Raw genomic sequence first — 16,481 nt, forward strand, 5'->3', positions numbered from 1 at the left:
CTCACATCTAGGTTTCCTCTGCTTGGTGAGCATTCACTGGCCACTCCTTTAGTCACTTACTCTACTATGTTTGATGAGGTTAATATGGATGAATAGGATAATAAAGGTTTGAATCATATTGCAGAATTTTTTATTAAATATTGATATGGTTAAATTCGACTAGTATAATGCCTTAACCCCATATATGTGTCGTAACTGGTTTCATTATCTCTATCTCAAACAAGTTATGGGCTCACAATTACAGTGAGTGCTTTCCTTTCACAAAACATTTTGCTCGACAGAATCCCAACTAATAGCGATGATAGTGGGGTGAAGATGGAGGGGAGAGAGGACAGAGGGGGTTACAGAGGTGGGGAAGCATTCTGTTAAATGAAATAACTGCTAAGAGCAAACAACCAGCAATGACAGCAATTACCAAAGGAATAATGTAAAATAGATATAAAATGTATTTAAGTCAGAACAGAAAATAGCACTTTTCAGCCAAATCCAGCAGAAGCTGATTGGTGCACATCACCAAATACTTCTAGGCTGGGGGAACACAAGCGCTATACAGCATGGACCAGGAGACATCTGCATGAAAGGAACCCAGCCCTGTCCATCTCATGATTGGCAAGAATAGGAAGGAGGAAGGGTAAAGTCAGGTAGTCTTCTTATAGGTAAAAGGGGCATAGTATATTTGTGGTGACCATGTCCCCTTCATCACAGTGAGTCTCACTTGGTAAGTATTGGTCGGAAGGGTGAAGACAGAAGATTGGAGGTCTGGAAAAATCTACCCTGTATTACAGGGAAAACAAGCTTGAACAATGAATGGCAGAAACAATATAACGAAAAGTGACCATAGGCAGGAAATGCTGAAGCTTTAGCTAAAAACATTCAAGAAAAAAACAGAATTTATGCTTACCTGATAAATTTCTTTCTCCAACGGTGTGTCCGGTCCACGGCGTCATCCTTCCTTGTGGGAATATTCTCTTCCCCAACAGGAAATGGCAAAGAGCACAGCAAAAGCTGCCCATATAGCCCCTCCTCAGGCTCCGCCCCCCAGTCATTCGACCGACGGTTAGGAGAAAAAAAGGAGAAACTATAGGGTGCCGTGGTGACTGTAGTGTATAGAGAAAGAAATTTTTCAAACCTGATTAAAAAACCAGGGCGGGCCGTGGGCCGGACACACCGTTGGAGAAAGAAATTTATCAGGTAAGCATAAATTCTGTTTTCTCCAACATTGGTGTGTCCGGTCCACGGCGTCATCCTTACTTGTGGGAACCAATACCAAAGCTTTAGGACACGGATGAAGGGAGGGAGCAAATCATGTTACCTAAACAGAAGGCACCACGGCTTGCAAAACCTTTCTCCCAAAAATAGCCTCCAAAGAAGCAAAAGTATCAAATTTGTAAAATTTGGCAAAAGTGTGCAGAGAAGACCAAGTCGCTGCCTTACATATCTGATCAACAGAAGCCTCGTTCTTGAAGGCCCAAGTGGAAGCCACAGCCCTAGTGGAGTGAGCTGTGATTCGTTCAGGAGGCTGCCGTCCGGCAGTCTCATAAGCCAATCGGATAATGCTTTTCAGCCAGAAAGAAAGAGAGGTAGCAGTAGCTTTTTGTCCTCTCCTCTTACCAGAGTAAACGACAAACAAAGATGAGGTTTGTCTAAAATCCTTTGTTGCTTCTAAATAGAACTTTAAAGCACGGACTACATCTAAATTGTGTAACAAACGTTCCTTCTTAGAAACTGGATTCGGACACAGAGAAGGAACAACTATTTCCTGGCTAATATTCTTGTTGGAAACAACTTTTGGAAGAAAACCAGGCTTGGTACGCAAAACGACCTTATCTGAATGGAACACCAGATAGGGTGGATCACACTGCAAAGCAGATAATTCAGAAACTCTTCTAGCAGAAGAAATAGCAACCAAAAACAGAACTTTCCAAGATAGTAACTTGATATCTATGGAATGTAAAGGTTCAAACGGAACCCCTTGAAGAACTGAAAGAACTAAATTTAGACTCCAAGGAGGAGTCATGGGTCTGTAAACAGGCTTGATTCTGACCAAATCCTGTACAAAAGCTTGTACATCTGGCACAGCTGCCAGGCGTTTGTGTAACAAAACAGATAAAGCAGAAATCTGTCCTTTTAAAGAACTCGCTGACAACCCTTTATCCAAACCCTCTTGGAGAAAGGAAAGAATCTTAGGAATTTTAATTTTACTCCAGGAGAATCCCTTGGATTCACACCAACAGATATATTTTTTCCATATTTTATGGTAAATCTTTCTAGTTACAGGTTTTCTGGCTTGGACCAGAGTATCTATCACTGAATTTGAAAACCCACGCTTGGATAAAATCAAGGGTTCAATTTCCAAGAAGTCAGCTGCAGAGAAACTAGATTTGGATGTTCGAATGGACCTTGTACTAGAAGATCCTGTCTCAAAGGTAGCTTCCATGGTGGAGCCAATGACATATTCACCAGGTCTGCATACCAAGTCCTGCGTGGCCACGCAGGAGCTATCAGAATCACCGAGGCCTTCTCCCGTTTGATCCTGGCTACGAGCCTGGGAAGGAGAGGAAACGGTGGAAACACATAAGCTAGGTTGAACGACCAAGGCGCCACTAATGCATCCACAAGAGTTGCCTTGGGATCCCTGGATCTGGACCCGTAGCAAGGAACCTTGAAGTTCTGACGAGACGCCATCAGATCCATGTCTGGAATGCCCCATAATTGAGTTAACTGGGCAAAGACCTCCGGGTGGAGTTCCCACTCCCCCGGATGGAAAGTCTGACTACTCAAATAATCCGCCTCCCAGTTGTCTACTCATGGGATGTGAATTGCAGATAGGTGGCAGGAGTGATCCTCCGCCCATTTGATGATCTTGGATACCTCTCTCATCGCCAAGGAACTCTTTGTTCCTCCCTGATGGTTGATGTAAGCTACAGTCGTCATGTTGTCCGACTGGAATCTTATGAATCCGGCCTTCGCTAGTTGAGGCCAAGCCCGGAGCGCATTGAATATCGCTCTCAGTTCCAGGATGTTTATCGGGAGAAGGGACTCTTCCCGAGACCATAGACCCTGAGCTTTCAGGGAGTCCCAGACCGCGCCCCAGCCTAATAGACTGGCGTCGGTTGTGACAATGACCCACTCTGGTCTGCGGAAACTCATTCCCTGAGACAGGTGATCCTGAGTCAACCACCAACGGAGTGAGTCTCTGGTTACCTGGTCTACTTGAATCTGGGGAGACAAGTCTGCATAGTCCCCATTCCACTGCACTGAGCTATGGAAGGCTGCAGAATAGAGTGAAGAACTTGACAAGCGTTTAGAAGCTTTGACTTTCTGACCTCTGTCAGGAAGATCTTCATTTCTAAAGAATCTATTATTGTTCCCAAAAAGGGAACTCTTGTTGACGGAGACAGGGAACTCTTTTCTACGTTCACCTTCCACCCGTGAGATCTTAGAAAGGCTAGAACAATGTCTGTATGAGCCTTTGCCTTGGAAAGAGACGACGCTTGAATTAGAATGTCGTCTAGATAAGGTGCCACTGCAATGCCCCTCGGTCTTAGAACCACTAGAAGGGACCCTAGCACCTTTGTGAAAATTCTGGGGGCAGTGGCTAAACCGAACGGAAGAGCCACGAACTGGTAATGTTTGTTCAGAAAGGCGAACCTTAGGAACTGATGATGATCTTTGTGGATAGGAATATGTAGGTACGCATCCTTTAAATCCATGGTAGTCATGTATTGACCCTCCTGGATTGTAGGTAAAATTGTTCGAATGGTTTCCATTTTGAACGATGGAACTCCGAGGAATTTGTTTAGAATTTTTAAATCCAGAATTGGTCTGAAAGTTCCCTCTTTTTTGGGAACTACAAACAGGTTTGAGTAAAACCCCTGACCTTGTTCCGCTGTTGGAACTGGGTGTATCAATCCCATCTTTAACAGGTTTCCTATGCAATGTAAGAATGCCTGTCTCTTTTTCTGGTCTGAAGATAAGCGAGACATGTGGAACCTTCCCCTTGGAGGAAGTTCCTTGAATTCTAGAAGATAACCCTGAGAGACTATTTCTAGTGCCCAGGGATCCGGAACATCTCTTGCCCAAGCCTGAGCAAAGAGAGAGAGTCTGCCCCCTACTAGATCCGGTCCCGGATCGGGGGCTACCCCTTCATGCTGTCTTGGTAGCAGCAGCAGGCTTCTTGGCCTGTTTACCCTTGTTCCAGCCTTGCATTTGTTTCCAAGCTGGCTTAGCCTGAGAAGCGTTACCCTCTTGTCTAGAGGCTGCAGAGTTAGGAGACGGTCCGTTCCTGAAGTTATGAAAGGAACGAAAATTGGACTTATTCTTAGCCTTAAAAGGCCTATCTTGTGGGAGGGCATGGCCCTTTCCCCCAATGATGTCTGAAATAATTTCCTTCAATTCTGGCCCAAAAAGGGTCTTACCTTTGAAAGGAATATTAAGCAATTTTGTCTTGGAAGATACATCCGCCGACCAAGACTTTAGCCAGAGCGCTCTGCGCACCACAATTGCAAACCCTGAATTTTTCGCCGCTAACCTTGCCAATTGCAAAGCGGCATCTAAAATAAAGGAATTGGCTAACTTAAGTGCGTGAATTCTGTCCATGACTTCCTCATATGAAGTCTCCATATTGAGCGACTTTTCTAGTTCATCAAACCAAAAACACGCCGCCGTAGTGACAGGAATAATGCACGAAATTGGTTGGAGGAGGAAACCTTGCTGAACAAAAATCTTTTTAAGCAAACCCTCCAATTTTTTATCCATAGGATCTTTGAAAGCACAATTGTCCTCAATGGGAATAGTTGTGCGTTTGGCTAGTGTAGAAACTGCCCCCTCAACCTTAGGGACTGTTTGCCATGCGTCCTTCCTTGGGTCGACCATGGGGAACATTTTCTTAAATATAGGAGGTGGGACAAAAGGGATGCCTGGTTTCTCCCACTCCTTAGTCACTATGTCCGCCACCCTTTTAGGTATTGGAAAGGCATCAGGGTGCACCGGGACCTCTAGAAATTTGTCCATTTTGCACAATTTTTCTGGAATGACCAAAGAGTCACAATCATCCAGCGTAGTTTGTACCTCCTTAAGTAAGGCGCGGAGATGCTCTAACTTAAATTTAAACGTCACAACATCAGGTTCTGCCTGTTGAGAAATTCTTCCTGAATCAGAAATTTCTCCCTCCGACAAACCCTCCCTCACTGCCAATTCTGACTGGTGTGAGGGTATGACAGATAAATTATCGTCAGCGCACTCTTGCTCTATTGTATTTAAAACTGAGCAATAACGCTTTCTTTGAAATGCTGGCATTTTGGATAAAATATTAGCTATAGAATTATCCATAACTGCCGTTAACTGTTGCATAGTAACAAGCATTGGCGCGCTAGATGTACTAGGTGTCGCCTGCGCGGGCATAACTGGTGTTGACACAGAAGGAGAGGATTAAGAACTATCCCCACTACCTTCACTTGAGGAATCATCTTGGGCAACCTTAATAAATGTGACAATACTGTCCTTACTCTGTTTGGACGCCATGGCACAATTATCACATACATTTAAAGGGGGGACCACCTTGGCCTCCATACATACAGAACATGTTCTATGTTAGACAGGCTTATACAGGCTATTAATGCAATAAAACCGTTTTTAAACAAAACCGTTACTGTCTCTTTAAATGTTAAACAGAGCACACTTTATTTCTGGATATGTGAAAAACTATGAAGGAAATATCCGATCTTTACCAAATTTGCACCCTAGTGTCTTAATGCCTTAAAAGTATTGCACCCCAATTTTCAAGTATGTAACCCCTTAAATGAGGAAACCGGGGCTGTTTTATCAATTAGCAATTTTAAACCCACTACAGTCCCAGCCACAGCGTTTGCTGCGGCTTCACCTGTCCTTGGGGGTTATTCGTCACAAAAATAAGCCTTCCAGGAACGTTTTTAATGGCCACCAGACCCTCTCACATGAAGCTGCATGCAGTGCATCCAAAAGAAACTGCGCAATTATGGCGCGAAAATGAGGCTCTGCCTACTAGAGTGAAAGGCCCTTCCTGACTGGAAAGGTGTCTAAGCGACTGCCTGGCGCCTAAAAACGTTACCCAATTATTCTCAGGTTTTAAAAACACTTCAAACCACATATAAATATCGAATAAAGCAAACGATTTAGCCCACAAAAGTGTCAACCAGTATATAGCCCATTAATAAGCCTTCATTCTGTTATGAGTCTAAGAAAATGGCTTACCGATCCCAAAGAGGGAAAATGACAGTCTTCTAGCATTACTCAGTCTTGTTAGAAAATGGACTAGTCATACCTTGAGCAGAAAAGTCTGCAAACTGTTCCCCCCAACTGAAGTTCTCTGGGCTCAACAGTCCTGCGTGGGAACAGCAATTGATTTTAGTTACTGCTGCTAAAATCATACTCCTCTTTTAAACAGAACTCTTCATCCTTTTCTGTTTTAGAGTAAATAGTACAAACCGGCACTATTTTAAAATAACAAACTCTTGATAGAAGAATAAAAAACTACAACTAACACCACATACTCTTCACTATCTCCATGGAGATGCTACTTGTTCAGAGCGGCAAAGAGAATGACTGGGGGGCGGAGCCTGAGGAGGGGCTATATGGGCAGCTTTTGCTGTGCTCTTTGCCATTTCCTGTTGGGGAAGAGAATATTCCCACAAGTTATGGATGACGCCGTGGACCGGACACACCAATGTTGGAGAAAAGCAATTAGCACACTCAAAAATGAATACCACAAGAATGAACCAGGATGAGCATAAAGCTCTGATAAAGAACAGTTAAAACCTTTTTAATTACATTTCTGTTGTGTTTCTATAGAACATCAGTCAAGTCTCAATGCTTTTAAAACAAATTAACATCCTTTTTAATGTAATTATTTTTCAACAGCCAAATTCTATCCACCATTTGCCTTATTTGGAGAAGCCAACAAGGCTAGCAACTGTCTGTCAAAGTAAGTAATATGTTTCTGAAAAAGCCAAATATGTATCAGTGTGATCATAAGACCACTGCTCCTTAACTTGTCCACCACCTTTTAGGTGGTGAACTGCAGTCATCCAGAACTGATATGATCGGGATGATTGACACATCCTGCTAGTGGCCAATTGGCCGCGAATATGCAGGGGGTGACACTGCACAAGTATTTCACAAGAAATGCTTGTGCAATGTGAAATGCTGACAGCTTATGCTGTTGGCATTTAGCGATGTCAAGCAGACATGATCCGCTACAGAGAATCATGTGCGTCTGGCTCTTAGTAACTATCCCTTAGTCTTGAGAAGTCCGCAGGGTGCATTTCAAGCTCTGAGAAATAGAAATTTTTCAATTTTCAGAGCTCAATTACAGGAAAGGGTTGCAGAATAAATAATTAAAACTAAACATTTTATATAAAAATCTCAAAGTGCTTAATGTCCCTTTTTTTTTTTTTTAAATATAAGAAAGTAAACCCTTTATTACCATAGACTGTAACAACATTATTTATCAAACAAACTGCAGCACCCTTTAGTAGATACTGTATGTCTTTGGCCGTCACCTATGTATCTGACTTCCAGCACCCTGTTGAGAAACTTAAACGAACAGTCTACTCCAAAACTATATTATTTAAAAAGATTGATAACGCCTTTACTACCCATTCCCCAGCTTTGCACAACCAACATTGTTATATTAACAGGGGCGGACAGATCAGCTGGGCAAATAGGACCTGGACCGAGGGCCCATCGTGTTGGGGGCCCCACAAATGGCATCTCAATGGATCCTGGTGGGACTGACAGCTGCCCTATCAGTAACTAAGCAGTTAAGTGTTGGTGTAGTGGGGCCCTGGCCCCAGAGTGGGGGTCTTGTGCCAGGATGTCAGGTTTGTTTCTCGGCGGCCCTAGAGAGTGGGTGGAGCCCTGCCGGGGGTCTGTTGCTGTGAAGGCCATGGAGTGTGGGGTTTGTCCCTTGAGGTTGGGAGCCCTGTCTCTGGCCCTTGATGTTGTGGGGGGGGGGGGCTGGGCCTGGTAGGGGCAGGAAGGCTACCATTTTCATAAATTTTAATACATTTAGATCAGTGTGAGACAATGGGGCCCTTCCCTTATTTTTGTCCGGGGCCCTGATTGGTCTCAGTCCACCCCTGTATATTAATATACTTTAGAAACGGGCAGAGATTTTGAGTTTTAAAGGTTATAAACACTGTGTATAATTGAGAGCAGAAGTGTTACATTTGTGCAGGTTTTTGCACATTTTAAAAGTTACATAAATATAAGCTTCAAGATAGCGGCAACCCAGTGTGAAGATGCTGCGCTTCACCAATACTTGTAAGGGATAAAATAAGAGAATTACTTTGAAGACAGCTGCAGGTATAGGAGGAAAACAATAGCCTGGTAAATAGTTTAATGTCCCTTTAAATTTTGACTTTGTCACTTGATTTGAACACTACAATACTAAATAAAGTCTATTCACTCACCATACTCGCATGACTGCTGCAAGTCTGAGATTATTCTCAAAATGTTGTTCATCAAGTTCGATCTCTGTTCATTTTCTAAGATGCTGCCAGTAGACGGATAAGCAGAGTCAATGTAGGTGAGGTCTGAGAGATAAATACCTAAAAGGGAAGGAGTACAGCCAGATGAGCCATTAGAATTTAATAGCACATTAAACATTTTGAAACTTGTAATATTTAAAGTACACCTATTTGTAAATTAATATATACAGCACCTTCATATGTCAACACAATTTATATATATATATATATATATATATATATATATATATATATATCTATATAGATATATATATAGATATATATATATTAATCAATACAAATTTATATATATATATATATATATATATATATATATATATATATATATATATCAATACTAATTTTTGCATTAAAAATTACCACATCTAGGCAAGTTCCCCGCTTGCGTTTCCCCAGTAAAACTCCACGTACATTGTTACCAATGCACAAGAGGATTCTGGGTAAGATATGCAAATTAGATATGCAACAGGGCTATCTCCATTTAAAAAAACAGGGATTTTGCATATCTAATTTGCATATTTTACCCAGAATCCTCTTGTGCATTGGTAACAATGTATGTGGAGTTTTACTGGGAAAACGCAAGCGGGGAACTTGCCTGGATGTGCTAATTTTCTATGCAAAAATTTGTATTGATTTACTTTTGAGACATGGAGGATTTTAATCTCAGATTTTTATCTCAGATTTTTATCTCCACCATAATTTTAATGAATAAATATATATATTTGTGCAAGAAAAATAATTATTATTTGAAAAAGAAAAATAATTATAATATACATGTATTAGCAAAAATACTTCTAATAAAAGCTATAGTTGTTGCAAAAGTGTATTTAAGTATGCACCGTGCACCACCATTTTAAACAGAACACTTGTTCAGAGATCCTAAAATGCTTGTACCATCTGGTAATGACTCGATTTGTTAATTGATGATATGATACAAGCCCCACTGGTGCACTGAGAATATCTAGCTATGCTTTATGTGCACTTGCAGAGAAAAGTGTTAACACTATAAAAAGTGATAACTTTTACTATAAGCATTTTTGCCAGTGCATTCTATTTAAAGATGTAATTCATCAATGTGCATTTAAATTTTGACTGGAATGTCCCTTTAAGCTCACTTTGTTTAACAGTGTAACGGATTGTGCTTAAAGGGCAGGCCACTCCTCTCCTTTTGCTTACGTTTGTCAACGTAAGAGTAGTAATGTACTTAGTATAGTTTGTTATAATACATTCTGTAATGTATGACAGCCTTGTATAATGGAAAAGAGAGAAGTCTTGGAATCGGAAAATGTAAAAATACTCCAAACTTTATTAGACACAATAGGCTAAAAAATTGCCAAAACAGGATACAGAAATCACAGGACTAAAAGATCCTACGTGTTTCGACAGGTTCCATAATCATAGACCTTTGACATTAGGGGTTGGTGCATATCCTGTCTTATCCAGTGAAATAGGGAGCCATTTGCATTATTTACCACATGCACAGGTCGGCTTTTATTGAAGAGAATTGTTCTCTTGTTTTGTTAGCCTTGTATAATGTCTTATTTTAAGTCTTTTTTTTTATATTTTATTTTTATTGAGGCATAATGAAAATGTACAATCATTTAAACACAAGGTAATCTAAACAGGTTATGACATGTCAGATATATATATATATATATATATATATAAATATATAATCCTTCAAAATTAATAAAGATCTTAGAAATAATGTCTAGTGGTCCCTTTTGTAAAGTCCATCAAACTCATTGAAAGTCTTTTATTTTATTGTACACATGATTGTAATGTACCTTTGTACAGCGCTGTGTAAACTGTTGGCACATTATAAATAAACTAATAATAATAATGATAAATATGTACAACCACTATACTGCAAAATGTATTTAAATAAAATAAGGTTCTATCTGAATTTTATTTAAACGGATATTTTGATAGCAAAGTTGCAGGGTTTTCAAGGCCAGGGATACATCCTGGTAAACCAGTGTTCTCCTTTGCTGTGGCTAATCAAAAGGGCAGATGTAAAGAGGTTCCTGTACCATAATTTATAGAATGAAATTGTCATTGATTAAAATCAGAATTTTGGAGAAGATCTTGTCCAAGTGGTTTGTTAGCTTTGTTCTATAGTACTTATACTTTTGTAAAGCAAATTATCTTGGACATCCAGAGGAGGCTTTTTACCGAACATGGTCAGTTCCAGTAACATGAGTATATAGAAGTAAACTCAGACATGTTAAAAATGTAGAAATGTTATAACAAAATCACATAAAAAAATATAAGGCCATTGCATACAAAAAACTTCTAACAAAAGAAGGAAAATAGTACAAGGAACAGATACATTTTGCAAATACAATAGGTGCTTTCTCAATGATGTATAAGTCACCTGGTATAGTTTTGTCTTTTGGACATTAAACCTCTACAAAAGTCATTAAACCTCTACAAAAGTATCATTCATACTATCTGAAGGAGATCTTGGTCCAAAACACTTCAATTTGCAAAATCATTAAATTAAAATGTACCAAAGTAATAAATATAAGATTACACAGTTTAAGATGAATGCACGTTTGCTTAAACCTATAAAGATATTTTTCCCCACTTTTTTGGATTGGCAGTTGCTGCCCTAGGAGTAACAGTAAGTCATGTTTGTACGTCAGGGGCCCACGGGAAACTGACCACAAGTCTCAGTACCTATTAAAACATGTGGTTAATCAACAGCGGAAATATACTGCTAGGTCTGTTTCCTCCAAGCAATTTTCTGGCTACATTCTCAATCAATACGTCTTTTACTGTAGTTTTATATGCATTAAACAGATGACGTGAGGCCCAGAATGTACAGAAATTTTGCCAAGGAAGAGAAGTATTATATATTTTTTCTAATCTAGTTGAGAATTCTGCAACTCAAGTTTAATCTTGAAAAAAATAATACAAATATTAACAAAATTAACAACAATTTTCTCATTAATTAGGATGAATAAACTTCCACTACTACAATTTTTGACTGTACCAAGAAAAAAAATTCCACCCACGAAATTACTTTCTAGAATTTGATTGCGATAGATTATAAAATTCAAAATAAATACTGAGACACTTATTTAACCATTCAAATAATTTTAAGAAAATTATAAATTTGTCATATAGGTCTAGTAAATAACTCTTCTTGAGTAAGTAAGATAGGTTCCAATAAATGACTAAGTAGATCAGTCACATATAAGAGGAATATGAAAAAGGAGGGGAAAAACACACTCACAGCTTAGTTAATCTTTATATCAAGAGGAAATATGAAAATCTATGGATAAAGAGATGTGTGAAGTTTCGTAAATGATGAATAATCATCCAGGGGGTGCAATGGCCACTAAAATTAATCCTCAATTTTATTTTTCAAAGATGACCACTTCTCAATATCTTCTCAGTTAGAAGATGCCTTATTTAACTAACTTCATGGATAAACAAAGGTCTGTCCAATGCCAAAAACCGAGTAGGGCTCCTTTATTACTCTGGTTACAATATTTTATTTAAAGAGTCATAATACCTATATGCTAATTCACTTGAAAGTGATGCAGAATAATAGTAAAAATCTGAGAAGAAAATATCACATTGTCACTTTGTTCAGTTTACAAGAGTAAGAGTTATCCTGCAGCTACTTTCAGCTACATGTTAGGGAACAAAACCTGTCAATCAGCTTCATCAGTGTTATGGGCAAACTTTGTTTTACTGTGATCCCATGAAATTTCACTGAAATGTTGTGAGACTGTTGTGCACATCAGATGCACACACCCTGGAAAGTCCTGGGATTAGCATCCTGTATGGCTGCTTAAAGTCCCTTTACAATGGAATGTGGCTACTGAGGAAATTTTGAGGTAAAATATCTTCTTTTTACACAGAGATGTTCAGGTGATATTTTCTGGTCAGCTTTTTATGGCTATGCAGAATCACTTTCAAGAGCTTCAACATTTCAGATGCTTTGCCCTAAAATTGATTATTTATGGAAATCTGCTACATATGGGTCTCTAATTTTATACTAAATTATACTATAATTTTTTTATATGTTCACACAAACAATGAAAAATACAGGAGTACATTTTCTCCCAACATAAATGCTAATAACATTTGTAAATTATATTTTTAAGACAATGAAATAAAGTAAACCGTCTTTATAGAATATATGTAAATTAATTCGACATGAGTCAACTCAACTGTCCAGTGGGAAAAATACATTGTCCATTAAAGTCTCTGTTGATACCCATTGCATGAGAGCTCCAGTAGTCACTAGGCCACTAAAGTAAGAGGGTCTACAAAGTGTAATGTACATTAAAGGAACAAATAGAATGTATAAACTGTGCAATAGGTTTCTTATTAAATTATTAAACATACACTAAAAGTATGATTATATAATCATTGAGTATCTAAGGATAGGTTGAACAGTTAAACTTTCTTTAATAAACTAGTAATATAGGGCAATAACAAGCTCTGTAAAGAGTTAAACATCAGTGATGTCTAAAGTAATACTCTGGCGGCCTGGCCTACAAATAACAGCAGTGATCTACAAATTGAGTCTAGACACTGCTTTGAGGGTAGGGGAATAAAAAAAAATAATAAAAAAAAATACTACCACCACCAGGAGCCAAGTATCCCAAATATCACAATACGTCTCCATTCTATCCGGTGTCTGATAGAAAAACGCCTTTACATTTTAGTAATGAACACCAATAAGAACTTCATCCAATATTGATGGATCAACATTAATTTATTTCCTAGCTTTTACTATTTTAGTTGCCATAAACACAAAGATAGCAAACCTCTTTTTATGCTGTGGTATCCTGCCACCCATGACATTGAAAAGGCCTGTATCGGGGGCCAATGTAACTATAATCCCAGAAGCATTACAAAACTAGCATTAATGACCTCTGACAAAGAAAAATATGACCCTACTGAGGACCATGTCAGGACAATCATAAGACGAAAGTAAATTTTAACCAGATAAAAATACCTCTACTAACTTTTACTTTATTCTAATAAAGATTCACTGCTATAAAATGGATACGGGATCTGTTGCCCAATCAAAAGACCCAGGGTTTAAAATAAGGCCACTCAGTGCTTGTATAAGGCCCCTTCTTCTAAAGACTACCTCTACCGCACAATATTTGTGCCACACAGAGTGCTACTCTTGCATACACCTGATTCATCCCTATTCTCTCTCCGTACATTCAATATACATTCAATATATTTTAGTTTTCATTTAATTATTTTTCATTTTTTATGCATTAGAGATGTTTATATTTATATTTTGCTTATCAATTTTTTCAAATAATTATTTCACTGGCACTCCAAGTGAAAGCAAAATTCATTGTATCTCCAGTCAACTCTAAAGATTGGACGCCCTAGTTCTTGAGGACGCTCTCCATTTTTGCCTTGGCTTTAAACCACAAGATTCAAGGGCTTTATTTGTCACTTTTCACATGGAGCAGGAAATGTGTTTCTTACTATGCGGACATGAGATTTTTCTTAATTTTTTCCCCTTTTTAAATAATCCGGTATACAGAACGGTGTATTTTGCGTTAGCACAATTAAAAATGTTTTCCAACATAATGTGAGCTATAAGCACATAAAAACATCAGGATGTAGGTTTATGTTTCATTTTGCATTTAACAAAAAAAAAAAAATAATGTGAGAGATGAACACAAATTCTTGAAACCACAATAAAGATATCAGATAGTTCTCTGAACTATATTCAATAATGTTACACACCTGGTAGTTCTCTTTAAAAATACAGCCTGCTGCCAGATGTTTATACAAATCTTATGTTTACACGAATTGCAATTTATTCTGATCTGTAGTAAAAGGGACAGTTTACTCGAAAATGTTCTCCCCTTTAATTTGTTCCCAATGATCCACTTTACCTGCTGCAGTGTAAAAAATTGTTAACAAGTATCTCCAGTACCTTTATATTGGCATTTGAAATAGTTTATTTAGCCTGTGGTATCTCCACCCATCCTGAAAGTTTTTAGCCTCAAGGCCAAGCTGTGTTAACACAGTCAGAAGAATAAATTACACTCTCTGTGGGTTATAGAAGAGATAAGGTAATAACATGTTAATTTTTCATTGTTCTCTCCAAGTATTGGTGATTGGTTTATGGACAGATATAAGATAAAGAAGCAGGTATATGTACACAATGTGAAAAAGTATAGAGATCTGATTATACCTACAGATATAATATACACATGTATATGTACACAATGTGATAAAGTAATGAGATCTAATTATACCTACAAGCTCAACCCCTTTTATTAGGTTGTGGCTTCAAAACACAAAATCAGCTAATTCATATACACAAATAAGCCTTAAAAAGCAAATCTCATACATTTTATACTCTGCAGTTGGTAAAAAAAAGTAATTGGAAACACATTAAGGGAAAAACATTTTTACAGTATACTGTCCCTTTAATTGTACACAAATATTAGAAGTTATGCTGATCTTGTATATGCAATTTAATTTTACTACAAATCAAGAAGTACACTTTTCGGTATAGGACAGAATATTTAGTATTAAAAATGAGCTAAAACTGGGTTTATTTATAACCGAGACTTGAGCTCTGAAATAAGGACTATAGAAGTTTGATAATCAGATGTGAAACGAAAATAACATATGGAGCGCCCAATAAGAAACACATTAACTCCCAAAGTCTCCTAATTAGGTGTGAAAACAAAATGAATATCAAAAGGGAGTGCCTCAGACAAGGAGGCTTAAATGTGGGTTAGAAAGAGTGTTAACAATAAATACATACATTTACAAAAAATTGTGTAACACATAAGTACATAAAAGTTATAACAATGTATTACTATATAAAATGCACATCTCAATCTGTGAATATTGGCCAATATAAGAGTAAAAAATAGTCCAATAGAGTTTAAAAAAAAAAAAAAAAAAAAAAAATCAAAAGGAAAAAAATCAAAAATATGTTGGGTGTTAAGGAACTTCAATAATATCCAAAAGAAAAGGAAAGTTCTAAAATATATTTGTCTCCATGTGTGTTAGAACAATATGTTAGAAAAATTCATATATAAAATTGTCATTAGTTAAAATAAAGATAAAAAACAGAATTTATGCTTACCTGATAAATTACTTTCTCTTGTGGTGTATCCAGTCCATGGATTCATCCTTTACTTGTGGGATACCAATACCAAAGCTTTAGGACACGGATGAAGGGAGGGAACAAGACAGGTACCTTAGACGGAAGGCACCACTGCTTGTAAAACCTTTCTCCCAAAAATAGCCTCCGAAGAAGCAAAAGTATCGAATTTGTAAAATTTGGAAAAAGTATGCAGCGAAGACCAAGTCACTGCCTTACAAATCTGTTCAACAGAAGCCTCATTTTTAAAAGCCCATGTGGAAGCCACTGCTCTGGTAGAATGAGCAGTAATTGTTTCAGGAGGCTGCTGGCCAGCAGTCTCATAAGCCAGACGGATGATATGATGCTTTTCAGCCAAAAGGAAAGAGGTAGCAGTCGCCTTCTGACCTCTCCTCTTACCAGAATAGATGACAAACAATGAAGTGGTTTGTCTGAAATCCTTAGTTGCTTGTAAATAGAACTTTAAAGCACGAACCACATCAAGATTGTGTAACAGACGTTCCTTCTTCGAAGAAGGATTAGGACACAGGGAAGGAACAACAATTTCCTGATTAATATTCTTATTAGACACAACCTTAGGAAGAAAACCGGGTTTGGTACGCAAAACTACCTTATCTGCGTGGAACACCAAGTAAGGTGAGTCACACTGCAAAGCAGATAACTCTGAAACTCTTCGAACAGAAGAGATAGCTACCAAAAACAAAACTTTCCAAGATAAAAGTTTAATATCTATGGAATGTAAAGGTTCAAACGGAACCCCTTGCAGAACTGAAAGAACTAAATTCAGACTCCATGGCAGAGCCACAGGCCTATAAACAGGCTTGATTCTGACT

The 16,481-nt window shown here is 38.1% G+C and overlaps 1 protein-coding gene across 7 annotated transcripts in view; it reads right to left on the reverse strand.

The window, feature by feature from the left end:
* RALGPS2 (Ral GEF with PH domain and SH3 binding motif 2) overlaps positions 1–16,481 on the reverse strand; it is a 619,002-nt gene that overhangs the window by 135,674 nt on the left and 466,847 nt on the right. For all 7 annotated transcript variants that reach the window (XM_053693284.1, XM_053693289.1, XM_053693287.1 and 4 more), the window contains one exon: positions 8,451–8,588. In XM_053693284.1, the coding sequence (XP_053549259.1) occupies positions 8,451–8,588 (138 nt within the window). The remainder of the gene's footprint in view (positions 1–8,450; positions 8,589–16,481) is intronic.

This window comes from Bombina bombina, chromosome 10 (assembly GCF_027579735.1).
Source record: "Bombina bombina isolate aBomBom1 chromosome 10, aBomBom1.pri, whole genome shotgun sequence".
NCBI classification, from domain to species: domain Eukaryota; kingdom Metazoa; phylum Chordata; class Amphibia; order Anura; family Bombinatoridae; genus Bombina; species Bombina bombina.